We start from the raw sequence: 16,445 nt of genomic DNA on the forward strand, positions 1-16,445 counted from the left end.
TATAAATGAGCTGACGGGCTGAGGGAACTCAGTGCAGCTGTGAGTGACGTTTTGAAGAGGAGCTACAGCCAAGAGGGACACTTTGAAGAATGCCCAGGAGCTGAGAGAGGAGCTGCAGATGAGAGACAGTTTGAAGACAGTCATTGAAAGCAGACTCTTGCTCCAGAGAAGCTAAGAGAGGACAAATGTCCCAAGAGCAACTGAGAGACATTTTTGAGGAACTACAGCCTAGAGAGGAACGTCCTGGGAGAAAGCCATTTTGAAACCAGAACTCTGGAGCAGACACCAGCCACGTGCCTTCCCAGCTAACAGAGGTTTTCCAGACACCACTGGCCATCCTCCAGTGAAGGTACTCGATTGTTGATGTGTTACCTTCGACACTTTATGGCCTAAAGACTGTAATTGTGTAACCAAATAAACCCCCTTTTATAAAAGCCAATCCATCTCTGGTGTTTTGCATTCCAGCAGCATTAGCAAACTAAAACAGTATGGTATCTGGCAACTATTGACATCAGATTTCAATTAGATAGAAATATGAATGAAGCTGATCTGGCTGGGACTAAGGTAAATCAGAATACAAGGTAAAAGATGATATTGTATTTTCATATTTATTTTGTCCCAAAATTTAAATTTTCAGTAGCACACTATCTAATTTAACCTGTCTGGCCAGTTTATAAATACATGGAGCCTAGAATAGGGAATGAGATCTGGTGATTCTATATACCTTACTGTAATACCCTGATCCATTCCAGAATATTTGGGGCAGACATTTAAAAAGTGATATTCTCTCAAGCATTTGGGACTCCCAATTTAATAAGCCAAGCCCTCAATCTTTTGGCTGGCTCTTATGAAACTTACTTATTTCTATAATGGTGAATCTAAGCCTACCTATAATTATGTCTAAGAGTCATCCCCAGAGAACCTCTTTTGTTGCTCAGATGTGGCCTCTCTCACTCTAAGCCAAACTCTGCAAATAAACTTATTACCCTCCCCCCTACATGGGACATGACTCCCAGGAATGAGCCTGGCCCTGGCATCATGGGATAGACAATGCCTTTTGACCAAAAGGGGGAAAAGAAAAATGTAACAAAATAAGGTTTCAGTGGCTAAGAGATTTCAAATAGAGTCAACAGGTCATTCTGGAAGTTACTCTTATGCAAGCTTCAGCCAGATATTGCAAATTGCCATTGTATGCCAAGCTCCAACCAACAGTATTCCTTACAATCCTAAAGAAAATCCAGGGTTCGATCTAAGGCTCTATAAAAGTTTTACTTATTACGTTTATTTTTCAGAAATTTAAAACCTCCAGATTGGTTGTATGCCAGATAAGCCCTGAAACATAGAGGTACCAGTCTCTCCCAGAACATCAAACATTTGCATCCCCCTACCCCTTTTCAACATGAAGAGGTTAGAATGGCCATTGCCCAAATATTCCTGAAGAATGAGGATGATCAAATGAGAGGGAGGAGTTATAAAAGAGAAATTAGGATTTAACAAATGATTATGAAAACTGAATCATTACATAGATATTTCTTTTCAATTAGAACAGCCAGAAGAAACTGTACAGTTGTGGAACTGTAACCCATTCTGAACCTTGAAATTTGCTCTGTAACTAGTTGTTCAATTTCCCTTTGAAATATTTTTTGCATAGATGTTATATTTCACAATAAAAAATGTTTAATAAAAAAGGTATGGTGTCTGAATCAGGTAATTATAATTACTCCCAATCTAGACACAACTTACTACTCAGCAATCATTTTACCTAGTAACATAGTTGACATACTACCTTCATCGGGTTTTCAGAAAACAGACCTAGCAAGTTAACTAAAGATCAGCGTATGCTACTTCTCTCTCTTGCCTTACTTGACCAAGTAACCCTGCAAACCTATATAATCCAGGCAACATGCTAAACCAAGGTAATTTACTAACCACACAAAATTTATTTTTGAACTTTGTGCATTTTCTATTTTTTATAAGGTAATTTCTGCATGAAACTTCCCATTTATTTTCATTAATGTATTATTCATTGGTGAGTTTAAATTCCAATCAAGAGAAAACAAATACTCCTCCCTTATATAAACACATAGGATAACGGTTTCAAGGTTGGTTTAATCTTTCTACTGAAACCAACTCTAAAATAAGCTACATTCATGTGAATTCTTTTCCTAAAAAAATAAAAGTAACACTTAAAACTGTCTTAACTCTGATAAACGACCAGAAGTGGAAATGCAATTTACAGTGAAGTTAATCCAGGGTTGGGAGGTTTAAGGTCAGCCAAGCAGGGACTTGAAGGAAAGAAATCTGGCCTAGAAGTGCCACTTTTTGGCCTGCTTTCATAGAACCAGTTCGGAGAGTTTCCAAGCAATTAAATTCCTCCCAACCTCAACAGAGCAGGTAGCCTCACCTACATGATACTTTGGTGTGAGCAAGGAAAGCATGGAAAGAATGAGGCTCATTAAGGGAAATCAAATATTGACCTACAACTGCTGGGGAAGCATACACCAGCTACCAATTTACACTAATCTAAATTTTCATTTAAAAGTATGCAAAAGCAATGGAAAATCAAGTGTTCGGAATAATCAGGAGCTGGAAAGAAGACCAAGTACCTTTAATAAGATAATGTCAGGCAAGAGAGCTGAGAAACTTCTTAGAGATCTGAAAGGATATAGCACTGATAACGCAAGAGTAAGTCCAACTAAAAAAAGTGCAGAGAAGAAATTAAAGAAATTAAATTAAACTCAAGTCAATGAATAATAGAATAAAAAATGATGACAACTCAAGTGCTAAATTAAAAGATCAAATTGAGGAATTTACTCATAATACAGTGAAGAAGAACAAAAATGAAAATTATGAGAGAGAAGATAAAATATAGGAAAAAAAGGATCCAGAGGATCCAATGTCCAGTGTAACAGATTGGAGTGGCTGGAAGAAGTAATAATCAAAGAAATAACAGAGAAAAAAAATCTCTGAGCTGAAAACAGAGTTAAGACTTCAAAGTCCTACTGAAGATCAGCAGGAATACTCAAATAAGACACATACCTAGACATATCCTGGTGAAATTTCAGAATTCTAAGAAGAAAAAGAAAATTTTACAGCTTTGAGCCAAAAAACATAAGCTACCTACAAAGGAAAGAGGACACCTGACATCAGATCTTTGCTGCAGCATTAAATACTAAAAGGCAACATATAAAACTAATTTAAAAGGGGAAATATGGTACCAAAAAAACACAAAAAGCCAAGCTGGAGCTAAATAATTTTGATAATGTAGTTCTAATAAAGATAATTACACATTTTAAGAAAGATTCTTAAAATAAGGGATACATTATAAACAATATGATAGAGTAGAATTATTAAATAAAAGCACACTAAAGCTTTCATCTTGATCTTGAACATGCAGAACTGATCACACATTGTTTAATTTTTTTATGCCAATTTATAAGTTCAGGTGTTTATTATGTATGTGCCAGATAGTATTATAAGGGCTTTTAGATATAATTCAATAATCCTTACAACAACCTTATGCAATAGATGCAGGTACTACTATTATCCCTGTTTAACTGATGGGAAACAAACAGAGACACAGAAGTATAAAATAACATGTGCAGTATTTGCAATGGTGAAGATTTGAACCTAGGCAATGGGACACCATAGCCCTCTTAGCCACTACACTGCCTCTTATTTGAATGTGTTAGAATTAGGGGACAGAACTTTCAAGCCTCTAGGGGAAAAACAGAAAATCAATCTAGCAAAACTCAGGAAAGGAAAAGAAAAAAAAAGCAACATAAAGATACTAATAGATGTGGTGTTACTCTTGCTATATTTTCCATTTGGATGAAACTCTGCTGGCTGTTGCTTTTTTTTTCTTTTTCATCCAAATGGAAAATATAGCAAGAGTAACACCACATCTATTAGTATCTTTATAATGATATGGGGGAAATGAGCATTTTATATTGTTTGATGAAAAGAGGAGGAAGAACAGCAAAGCTTATATATCTTTAAATAAAAAGTGCAGATGTCATCACAACTGTCTTTTTTCAGTTGTGACTGGCATATAGTAGGCAATAAACATTTCTTAAATGAATATATTAGTATCTCTAAGATTAAATCTTAATTGAGTTTATCACATCATTATAAGATAAGTAAAGAAATACAATAATATTCAGGATGTTCTGACCTAGAATAATATTCAGGATGTTCTGACCTAGTATTTTTAAGTACTTACTTAAAGATTTCTATTATTTTTTTTTTTTTAACCACTTTTAAGCTGACACAGCTGTTGGAATGATCATCAAATCTGGCTGTAAATTGGCAGGCAACCAGTTACATAAGTACTGCATTACACAGATCTATGACACCCATCACTTTCAATCAAATTATGGCACACCATCAAAATAATCTGATTTCAGAGGGAGCAAATTTCCATTATCAGAAATTCTAATAGCTACCATTATATTGAGCTTTTACTATACCAAAAACTATGTTTAAAAGTGCTTTTACATGTATTATCCCATTTATTCTTCATAGAATATTCTTCACAACACAGATGACACAGCTGAGATTACAAACCTGTTCATAATCAAACAACTAGATTTCAACAAGGTAGCCTGACTCCATGGTAAATTTTCTATACTGCCTGGGAGAAACCTTATTAGTCTCATCAGTAGAGACAGTGATTCCTGGCAATAAATTCTTAAAGAAATCTATCAAGTGGCATCAAACAAAATGTCAGATAGAATCTCTTGTCTTGCTATAGGCAATGGAGAGTCATGAGAGGGTTTTTAGGAAGGGAGAGAAATAATCTGATCCAAGAATAGAATTTGGAATATCTGGAAAAATGAACAGATTGCATATTCCTTAGCTAATCTTTCATAAATATCACTTCATTTATCATAACCCTTGGTGAGATCTCTGAATGCACTTGGAAGTGTCTTTGAGAGGACTATGCCATCCCTTTTGGCCAGCCCCACATCTTACCCTCGAGTAGTTCGTGCTGTTACTATAAGTTGCAATGCTTTGGCCTGCAGCCTCATGTGATGTATAATCACCACCTGCTTATTCTCGACTCCACTGTACATGAACTCCATTTTGTAGGTCTCTTCCATGATCTATAAGAAAGGTCAATAATTATTAGTAATAAACATATCACAATAATCTTACTTGAGAGCAACACAGAATTCTATCAAAAGATCTTCTAGGTGAAACTCTGAACTGAGAGGGTTTTTCTTTAAATGCCTATGCTCTAAGTGTTGAGATAAATAAGTATAGTATGCATGACTTGTGAAACAAACAACAAAAAATATTAATCTGATCATAAAATCATCTTAGTTCATGATGTGAAATTTTAATGCACTGCTTGCTACCCTATACCACACTCAACTGTGCTATGGGAACAAATGAATATATACTATGCATAGAAATAGAATGCCCAGGAAAAATCCTCAAGAATTAAGTATGAGGAACTAAGACCTACCCTTACTTACTTACTTACATGTATATATAAAATCCAGATAGACTACTAAGGGCCTGATGTGTCTGAAGAAACATAGGTTTGGAGAGGGAATAAGTGCATAAAACAATCTCTATGATCCCAGCCCCAGCCCACTGCATCTTAAACTCTTGTTCAATTCTATGCACCTAAGTCTCTCCAACTTATGCTTCTTCCTTTCTGTGCCTACCTCCCTTTGGAGGCTTAGGGGTCAGAGAAATGGCTCCAGGCTCTCCTACTGCTAACAGTAAGACAAATTACTTAATTACATGGTGCCCCAGCTTCCCCGTCTATAAATAGGGAAGTGTGGTAGCCCCTGGCCTGAACAAAACAGGCCTGTGGACCTTGGCACACAGCAGTCTGCGTGACTTAGGCAGCTAATGTTTAACCTATCATCTCTGTAAGCTAGTAAAGAGAAAAAGGGTAAACTGTAACTTTAAATGGGAAGTAAGCAGGAGGTGAGAAACTCTTGGTCTCACGAAAGAGCAAGAATGTTAATTTAGTCTACCTGCTTCCTGGCCCCCAAGTTTTATCACTCTTTATGGTTATTTACAAAGCCCCATCCTATAATTCTTTCCTTCCTGCACCACCCCCATGTCACAGGATGCTCTCCCACCCTTAGGAATGGCTTTCTCTTACACCCTTATAACTGGCTTGCTGTCCTCTTTCAATCATGCAGCCAACTTCCCTGCAAAAGTGGTACCCACCCAGCGAGAAAAAAGCCATTTGATTTCTGCTGATTTCTGCCTCCCTGTGAGAAAGCCCCAAATAAAGTTCATGTTTCAGAACATGCTCGGCATCTTTTTTGATCTTTTGACTGGCAAAGCCCCCTTGGGCTGTGACAGGAAGAAATAACACAAACATCATAAAATCTAAAGGATTACATCAGGCATGGAAAGGGCTTAGTACAGTAACTGGTACAAAGCAATGGAATTCCTTTCCTCCTTTCTTCCAAACTACTGCTCCTTGGTGCCACCACAGCCCAGGTAGTGGTTCTAGTCATTCAGTTCTGCTCCCTTACAGTGAAACCATATAGCAGGCCTGAGAGGAAGCCTGGATCAGAGAGGTTGGGAACACAGTGGAAAGAAAACAGATTCTGGGTGTCAGAGGACCTAAGTTCAAGTCCAGACTTCAATACCTATATATATAGCTCTATGAATTTAACCTTGCTGAGCGTTAATTATCTCCCCTGGAAAATGGACTGAAGACTTATAGAGTTATTGTGAGGGTTAACTAGGATAATAAACATGAAATCATTTAGAGAACTGTAATGTAACAATCATAGTCTCCATCATTAGCTTTCTACTCGGTCATAATCAGTCATTATCATTGGGTCATATATAGATTCACTATTGCGAAGACACAACACAAGAGAGTTCACAAAATCCCATCACCTAAGAACAAAGGGAAACTATTAAAAAAGCTAAAAAGAAATAAATTCAAGGCAAATAAAAATAAATACTACTTAATGAAGTGAACAGAAACTTCAAAACATGGTACAGGCTAAAAATATAAACAGCCTCAATGATTTTCATTCAATTTTCAGATGAAAGATTCATTTTCATGATAGTATTTATTATATTTTAGTATATCTGGAATACAAACTGATAATATTTTAGAACACAAAACAATCCTAGAAATCATTTGATTCAACTCCAACATTTTACAGAGGAAGAAAACTCCAGGGAGTTTAAGTAACCTGGCTCAATATCTGCCAGCAAATTAGTGGCAGAACAAAATCAGTGTCTAATTGTGCTACTTCTCATATCACTTACTTTTTAGTAAATAAGATGCTTACTAGATGCTGAAATTAGGGAGGCCATAACAGAGTCATGAAGCCATATGAAGGCCTTTGGCTCTGACATGGAACAGACAATCCCTGGACAAAGTTGCATCTGAAAAGGTCTTGGTCAGCTTACCTGTCTTGCTGCTGCTGAGGCTAAATCACTCTGCTTCAAATACAAAGGAGCAGCTACATTCCACAGCTTTTCCTGCAAGGCCTTCACAAACAAACCAGGAGAGATCACAGACACTGAGCTATCATTTAGATTTACATTTTCATTTTGTTTTGAAAATCTATCCTGATCAGGACATCCTCTCAATCAATCTATTTTTGTATACCAGTAAGCCCTACATAATACACAGAGGAGACCAAAGGACTGGGCTAAATGACCTTCTACTCATTCAACCCAATTACTGGCCCAAAGGTGCTACGTCCCAGACTATTACTTGGAAGCAGACTGCAGGAGCTTTGAAGGCTTCACTAGAACATTCAGGCAAGCCAGCTTCCTGGGTTTGGAGCCCTTCTTGTTTCCTCTCTTCCTTGACTATATAGTTCTTCTTTCTTTGCCCCTGTGCTCACTATCATTTGAATAACCCCATCACCTTATCCAAATACCCAAACTAGAAATCAGGGCACTTTCCTAGATTTCTCCCTCTCTCAGTCTCTCTACAGTCAAAATTATGACAAAAGATCCACAGATTTTACATTCCATCTCTCTCCTCTCCTATCTATCCACATGGCTTTCTCTCTCATCAAAACCTCCGCTCTAGTCTCTTATTTTGGGGGTTCTTCTTAAGGTTAAGCATAATCTAATGACATACAGAAAGCCTAGACTAACAATGTCCAATAAAAACATAATGCAAGTCACCATTGTAATTAAAAACTTCCTTGTAACCACATTAAAAAAAGTAAAGAAATAAATGAAATTAACTTCAATAATATAGTTTAATCCCATATATACAAGAAACTATCATTTTACCATGCAATCAATATTTTTTAAATCATGAGATAGTTTACATTCTTTTCTCATAGTAAATCTGGTGTGAATTTTGCAGATACAGCACATTTCAGTTCAAACTAGCCACACTCCAAGTGCTCAATAGTCATATGTATCTGGCAACTATCTTATTGGACAGTGGCAAGTCTAGGCTATAAAAAATTTTAAATCTAAAGAAGTAGATGATCTCAACAGAACAAAAACAAGTAAAGACATTGAAACAGTAATCAAAAACCTCCCAGCAATGAAAATTCCAGGACCAGGTGGTTCACTGGTGAATATTATCAAATATTCAAAGAAGAATTAACACCAATCCTTCCTCAAATTCTTCAAAAAATTGAAGAGGAGGGAAGACTTCCTAATTCACTCTATGAGACCAACATCACCCCAATACCAAACCCAGATAGAGACATCACATGAAAAGAAAATTGCACTCTATTATCCCTTATGAAGAGAGATGCAAAAATCCTCAACAAAATAACTAGCAGATAAGAATCCAAAAGCATATTATAAGGATTATACACCAGTACCAAGCAGGTTTCTCCAGGAATACAAAGGTGGTTCAACAAAAAAAACTCAATCTATGTAATATACCCGATTGATAGAATGAAAGAAAAAAATCACAGTCATCTCAATTGACGCAGAAAAAAACTTCTGACAAAATCTAGCACCATTTCTTGACAAACACCCTCAAAAAAAAAAAAAAAACAGGAATAGATGGGAACTTCCTCAACATGAAAAAGAGCATATATGAAAAACCCACAACAAACATCATACTCAACAGTGAAAGACTGAAAGTTCTCTGCCTTGAGATCAGGAACGAGACAGGAATGCCCACTTTCACCAATGCTATTCATCATTGTACTGGTAGTGCTTTTTACTTCAAGAAAAAGAAAGAAAATGCATCCAAATTGGAAAGAAAGGAGTAAAATTATCCCTATTCACAGATGACATGCTCTTATAAAGAGAAAATCCAGAAGACTCAACAAGAAATTTACTAGAGCTAATAAATGAATTCAGCGAAGTACAAGATAGCATACAAAACATCAGTGGTGTTTCTCTACACTAGCAATAATTTGAAAGGAAAATCAAGAAAACAACTGCATTTGCTGTAGCAACTAAAATTTTTTTCTTTATTAGAGAAATTGTGGGTTACAGAACAAACATGCCTAAAATACAGGATTCCCATTTACCACCCCACCACCAACAGCTTGCATTGGTATGAAACATTTGTTACAACTGGTGATAGCACATTTTCATAGAACTATTAAAGTCCATGATTTAACTTTGGGTTCACTGTTTGTGTAGTGTACCTCCATGGATTTTTTTTTTAATTTTTTTATTGTTACCATATATACAATCTAAATTTCCCCTTTTAATCTTATTCAGATATATACTTCAGTGCTGTTAACTGTATTCACAACATTGTGCTACCATCACCACCATCCATTTCTAGAAATAAATTTAACCAAGGATGTAAAGGACTTGTACATAGAAAACTACAAACCAATAAAGAAATAATTTAAAGAAGACCTAAAAAAATGGAGAGATATCCCATGCTCTTAAAATGGAAAACTTAATATCATTAAGATGGCACCACCACTCAAACCGATTTATAGATTTAATGCAATACCAATTAAAATTCCAACAGCCTTCTTAGCAAAAATGGAAAACCCAAATATCAAATTCATATGAAAGGGTTAGGGGCCCCAAATAGCCAAAACCACATTGAAAAGGAAGAACAAATGTGGATCAAAAAAGAACTTAGCAATTTGAAAACTTATGACAAAGCTAACACTAATCAAAACAGTGTGGTACTGGCATAAGGACAGATATTTAAACCAACAGAACTGAGAGTGCAGAAATAAACACACATCTGTGCCCAATTAATTTTGACAAAGTTATCATGTCTACTCAGTAGGTTAAGAACAGACTCTTCAACAAATGGTGCTGGGAAGGAAAATTAGATCTCCACCTGTAAAAGAATAAAAGTAAACACCTACCTCATACCATATACTAAAATGAACTCAAAATGGATCAAAGACCTAAATATAAGAGCTAAAACTATAAAACTCTTAGAAGAAAACACAGGGCAATATTTTCAGGACCTTATATTAAGCAATGGATTCTTAGAATTTATACTGTAAGTGTGAGTAACAAAAGAAAAAATAAATTGGAACTCAACAAAATTAAAGACTTTTGTGCATCAAAGAATATTATCAAAAAAGTGAAAAGACAACCTATAAAATGGAAGAAAATATTTGGAAACCAAATATCTGAAAAGGGTTTAATAACCAAAATATATAAACAACCTACTGCAACTCAACAACAAAAAGACAACCAACCCAAACAAAAAATGGGCAAAGGTCTTGAATATACATTTCTCCAAAGTAAATACACAAATGGCCAATAAGCACATGAAAAGAGCTCAATAACATAGGCCATTAGGGAAATACAAATTAAAACCATAATGAAATAACACTTCACTCCCATTAGAAAGGCTGTTACCAAAAAAAAAAGTAAATAATAAGTGCTGACAAGGATGTGGAAAAGTAGGAACCTGTGTACAGCCACCACTGTGGAAAACAGTTTGGCAGTTCCTAAAAAAGTTAAATGTAGAAACTGCCATATGATCGGCAATCCCACTTCTAAGGATAGACGCGAAAGAATTGAGAGCAGGGACTCGGACACATATAAAATTTGACATGAGTTAAAATTTCTTCAATTAAAGACAAATATAATTACACTGAAGAGTAAGTAATTCCTCTATTCCCAAGTGGTGGCATAAAAAAGTTTTTCCATTTATGGCATCAAATACTGCTAGTTCCATTAGAGTACATTCTTAGTATCACAATCATAAACATAGTGGATCACAACCAACCTTGATGAGAAGAAGTTGACACCGAAGATAGGTAGCAGAAAAATCAGCTACTCCTGCCAATTCACACTGAAGTTCTCCAAGTCTTTGCAGATCCCTGTAGTAAATAAAACCCCAAAGCAAACAGTATAAGGATAATGCCAATGACATACAGATCATATCAGAAGTACTTTAGCATTTTACACCTAGTCAACTGGTCATAAATTTTGAACAACAGTCAGTGCTAGAATGATTATAATGAAGTTGGTTCACTCACATTTTGATAGCAGTTAAGTTCATACAATCCTTTTGGAAAGCAAAATTGTACTATATTATAAAAGCCACATAAATGATCAAATATTTTGATCAGTAGCTTTATGATAAGAAGTAATCCTAAAGGAAATACTCAATAAAAATGAAATCCTTTATGTTCCATGGTATTCACTGTTAGGTAGACTATGACACTAAAAACCCAGTAACTACTTAACTATCCATTGGTAGAGGAATTGTTAAATAAATTATGGTACACCCAGTCAACTGAATATTCTATAGCCAATAAGGTATTTGATATTAACTACATAGGAACTAGATATACAGGAGAAAAATACAACAAAGTGGCTTTCAGGATCGTGGCCTTAGGGTGCTTTTTAGTGCCTGCTCCCAACTATGCTTTATTTTTCAAGTTTTTTATTCAATAGAAAAGCATTCTTTGTACCAACAGGAAAAAAATAGTTTTTTAAAAAAAGTTACTGTGGTGGATACGTTTGTTGTCTACCCAGTTAGTCATTCTCTACTTCATCCTTACTAACTGAACCCTGATTTTGTTCAATGGAAGGTGTCCCAAACCCAGTTCCAGGTAAAGCCTGACATATGCCAATTAGTACATGTCATCCCCCTTGGTTATATGACCTAAGTTGGCCTAATTAGTCCAAATGAAAGGATTCATTTTCCATCCTTGGAGTAGATTTTTCTCTCTAACTCTCTCTCTCTGTGTCTGTCTCACTAAATTGAACAGGAACACTTTTAGCCCTGATAGCCACTGGGAGCTATGTTGTAACTCTAAGGGAAATCAACCTTAAGATAAAACCAATGCTGATGACAAGCAAAATCCAATGAGACAGAAAGAAACTGGGTACTTACTGATATAAATAAGCTGCTTGATCACACCATACCTAGGACGGCACTACATTTTATTTCTGGCCATATGATGAAATAGCCATTTATAAACTAATTTGAGATAAGCTTTTCTGATACTCTGCAATTAAAAGCATCCTAACTGAACTAGGGGAAAATGCAGAAATGTTGGACTTCCCCACCTGGGTTATTATCACAAACACTGAGGACTACCAATTTAGTAGGCCACGCCCTCAATCTCGGGGCTTGCCATTATAAACCTTGTTGCTGCAAAGAAGAGGCTAAGCCTACTTATAATTGTGCCTAAGAGTCTCCCCCAGAGAACCTCTTTGTTGCTCAGATGTGGCCTTTCTTTCTCTAAGCCCACTGGGCAGGTGAACTCAACTGCCCTCCCTGCTAAATGGGACATGACTCCCTGGGGTGTAAATCTCCCTGGCAACATGGGACATGACTCCCAGGGATAAGCTTGGTCCCAGCATCGTGAGATTGAGAAAATCTTCTTGACCAAAAGGGGGAAGCAAAATGAAACAAAATAAAGTTTCAGTGGCTAAAAGATTTCAAATGGAGTCAAGAGGACACTCTGGAGGCCATTCTTTTGTGCTATATAGATATCCCTTTTTAGTCTTTAGTGTATTGGAATAGCTAGAAGGAAATACTTGAAACTGTTGAACTGCAACCCAGTAGCCTTAATTCTTGAAGACAACTTTATAACTAGGTAGCTTACATGGTGTGACCGTGTGATTGTGAAAACCTTGTGGCTCATGCTCCCTTTATCCAGTGTATGGAAAGATGAGAAGACTAAAGGGGACAAAAATTAAATGAAAAACAGGGTGGGATTGGGGGGGGGGGGGGGCTTTGGGTATTCGGGTTTTTAATTTTTTTTTTTTTGGAATAAGGAAAATGTTCAAAAATTGATTGTGGTGATGAATGCACAACTAAATGACGGTACTGTTAATTGTACACTGTGGATGACTATGGTATATGAGTATTTCTTAATAAAACTAAAATTTAAAAAAAGAACATCCTAAGTGGATATAGTTACAAATACAATGATTGCAACCATATAAAAACATATCTGCCTAAAGAAAATAACTTAGAAAATAGCACACATTTTCTGGGATTATTGGTGATTTAAACCTTTCATTTTTTAAACAGTTAATACATATGTAAAGTACAGAATTCAAAAGGTACTAAAAAATATACAATTAAATTAGTCCTGCCTTCCTATCCCTGTGCCCTGCTACACAGTTCACCTTTTCAGAGGCAACAACTAATACCAGTTTCTTTTGAAACCTTCCAGAGATATGCTAGGTATATACAAGAAGTGTTGTTTTTCCTCCAATTTTTTTTCCTTATTATTGTAACAAAATACTTTTAAGACTCTGGCCATTCCTGGGGAAGGAAATGGTAACTGTGAGGAACTTGAGGATTTGGATACCAGGGAAGCTGCCTATTTCAGGGCTGCCGTAATATATCAGGTTTCATAGCAGCCTGAACAAGCCAGTCCATGGGACTAAGCTCCTCCCTCTAATCTCATGCTCCGTGGGAGACCTGATGGCTAATTTTACCTCCTGGGGACCCTGATGCCAGGAAGGAGATGCTCTGGAAAGAGGCACAAACAATCTCATCCTGAAATGAATTATCCCCAATATAACTGTAGAGAAATTTGTGTCTGTGGCTTATATGGCATCTCTTCTGGGTTTGGATGGTTAGAGTTGGTCCTGAAGAGCCTGCTCTCCCAAAGGACCCCAGCATAATGAAAGGCAAGACCCTGGACTAGCCAATCACATCTGTAAAGTGCTATTTTGATTACCAGGTGGTCTCTTTTTCTTATCTCTGACATCTCTCTTACAGAAGACAGCCCTGCATCATCCTACTTCTGAATCATTCCCTCTCCAGGAAGATTCTGCCTTCTGTTACAAGTACAGAGAATACAAACCAGCTGACTATCCATTAGCTGACTGCCCCCTAGGTGTTGGGTTAGTCTGCAGACCCTTGGGATGCTTCTGATATCACAGCCCCTGGACTGTAGCAACTGTTCTAAATTTGACAGAAAATGCAATCCACTCCCACTTAGCTGAAGGAAATCAAAACTACTGTACAAAAATAGAAACGTGCTGGCCCTGGGCAAAATCTTCTGTGTATTTCCTCTCTGTGCTTCTTTACCCCACCATCCTTAGGAAACTTTGGTTTAACACCCATTAGGAGATACACACTCTTTCATGGGAAAGGTATAAAGAGCACCTTCTATGTACAGTAAACTATGCTACATGTTTCCTTACTTGAGCACATTTAATCCTCACAACGTGAACTACATATTATTAATCTCATTTCATTGCAAATGAAACTGAAGATCAGAGAATTTAAGTGGTTTCCTGAAGGCCACAAAACTAGTAAGTGGCAAACCCAGGATATGAACTCATGTCTGTCAGACTCCAAAGGCCTTTTTGTTTGTAAACATATCATATTGCATCTCATTCATTTATTTGCTATTTACCTTTTCATTTATTTGCGAACTTCATCAAATGCAGATGAGACCAAAACTTATTTAAAACCAGATATGTTGAGCCACATATGTGATCTGACAGGGCAAAAGGGCCCCTCCCAGGAACACACACACTTGAGTAAACCTCAGTCCACATGATGGCAATAAAATGCATTTTTAAAATATTATAAAAATTTTATATACATTGTGGTTTTTTTAAAAACTTGATACAACAGAAGGAATTACATTTTTAAACACTGTATAAATAAAAACAAAGGGAGTAATGTACAAATCAAATGTTGTTTAAGGCGAGACATTTCTTCCAACCTTTTAAAACTCTAAAGATCAAATTTACAAATAATGTCTCTTACTAACCTAGTAGAATAACAAGGAATGCTAGAAATCCAAAATAAGTACAAAGTCCTGGTGACTTTTCAAAAGCTATTTTCAACCCTGCATCCAGATGATTATAAATTACATGCATTTCTTTTTCACCTCTCTAAATATTTATTGAACTACTTCCCAGACTACAAAACAGGCACTGTTCCTTTAACAGAGACATTAACAGTAGCAGAGTGAAAGAAGGATTTTAAAGAACACAATCAAGCTATCCCATGTTTTTTAGTGTTGGTGTGTAAAAGAATTCTCCTAAGAGAAGAAGTATATTACTATCAATTCCAGATAAATGAAGCCCCATCTGTTTCAGATACACTCAAATGATTTGTTTCACTCCAAAAGAACAATTTTTTACTATGGAATATTCCTAAAATAGTATGGTTTCATAAACAAAGTGTGTTCCTAGCTTGAAGTATTACTTCCATAGAGCCTAGCAAACTAGATACACAAAAATCTAAACTGAAAAATCAGGTCATTATTCATTTTAAGAAAGGGTACACAAATTTCTACAGCGTTCCTTAAAAGAATCTTCTTCCAGCACTGATGAATTTAATACATGATTACATCTGTAAAATTTGGATTGGATTTACTTGTAGAGTATCAAGAGCATGTCTAGTACATCAAATGAACCACAGTCAGATTGAAAATTTAAAGCAAAATTCCATAAATGTCCAACTACTAGTTGCTATTCTCAAAATGCTTTAACACGTATCATTACAATAATTTTCCCAACATTCCTGTGAGCTACATAGAACCCTCAATTTACAGTTGAGGGCCCTAGAAAGTAGTAAAAGTAAAACTTGAAATCAATTCTTTTGGATTTCTAATCTCATGGTCTTTGCAGTATACCAGATGCTTTATTTCATACAAACTGTTAACTGGAAACAGAGCAGTGCAACCAGGGAAGGGCCAGAAAGGTCTACGTTCCATTCCAGGCCTTTGCTTTTCCTTGGCTTGATGTGTTCTTCTGCTTTACTTACCTGGCTAACTTCTACTTATTCATCATGTTGCCACTTAGACCATCCAAAGAAGAGTTAGGTGTTCCTCTCTAGTCTCTCAGAGAACCCTGTACTTATCTACTGTAGTATGGGAAATACAACACTGCATTTCTGTTTACCTAGCTTCTCCCCCTACCTGGCTGTGAGAGCCCTCACAGCAGGGACTGTCTTGTTTACTATTACTATCTTGTGTCCCTTCTGCCTAGCATGGTGCCTGGCATTTGATAGATACTCAAACACTATGTAGTAAATGAATGAACCCCAGCTCCCTCACGAAGCATGTTATCCCGTAAAAATAGGTAATCCTCAT

General features: G+C 36.4%; 1 protein-coding gene across 3 annotated transcripts in view; it reads right to left on the minus strand.

The window, feature by feature from the left end:
• Positions 1-16,445, minus strand: part of INTS4 (integrator complex subunit 4) — a 237,356-nt gene that overhangs the window by 20,381 nt on the left and 200,530 nt on the right. For all 3 annotated transcript variants that reach the window (XM_037840819.1, XM_037840820.1, XM_037840818.1), the window contains 3 exons: positions 11,147-11,240; positions 7,405-7,485; positions 4,975-5,105 (listed from right to left, as the gene is read on the minus strand). In XM_037840819.1, the coding sequence (XP_037696747.1) occupies positions 4,975-5,105; positions 7,405-7,485; positions 11,147-11,240 (306 nt within the window). The remainder of the gene's footprint in view (positions 1-4,974; positions 5,106-7,404; positions 7,486-11,146; positions 11,241-16,445) is intronic.

Source organism: Choloepus didactylus, chromosome 6 (assembly GCF_015220235.1).
Source record: "Choloepus didactylus isolate mChoDid1 chromosome 6, mChoDid1.pri, whole genome shotgun sequence".
In the NCBI taxonomy this organism is placed as follows: domain Eukaryota; kingdom Metazoa; phylum Chordata; class Mammalia; order Pilosa; family Megalonychidae; genus Choloepus; species Choloepus didactylus.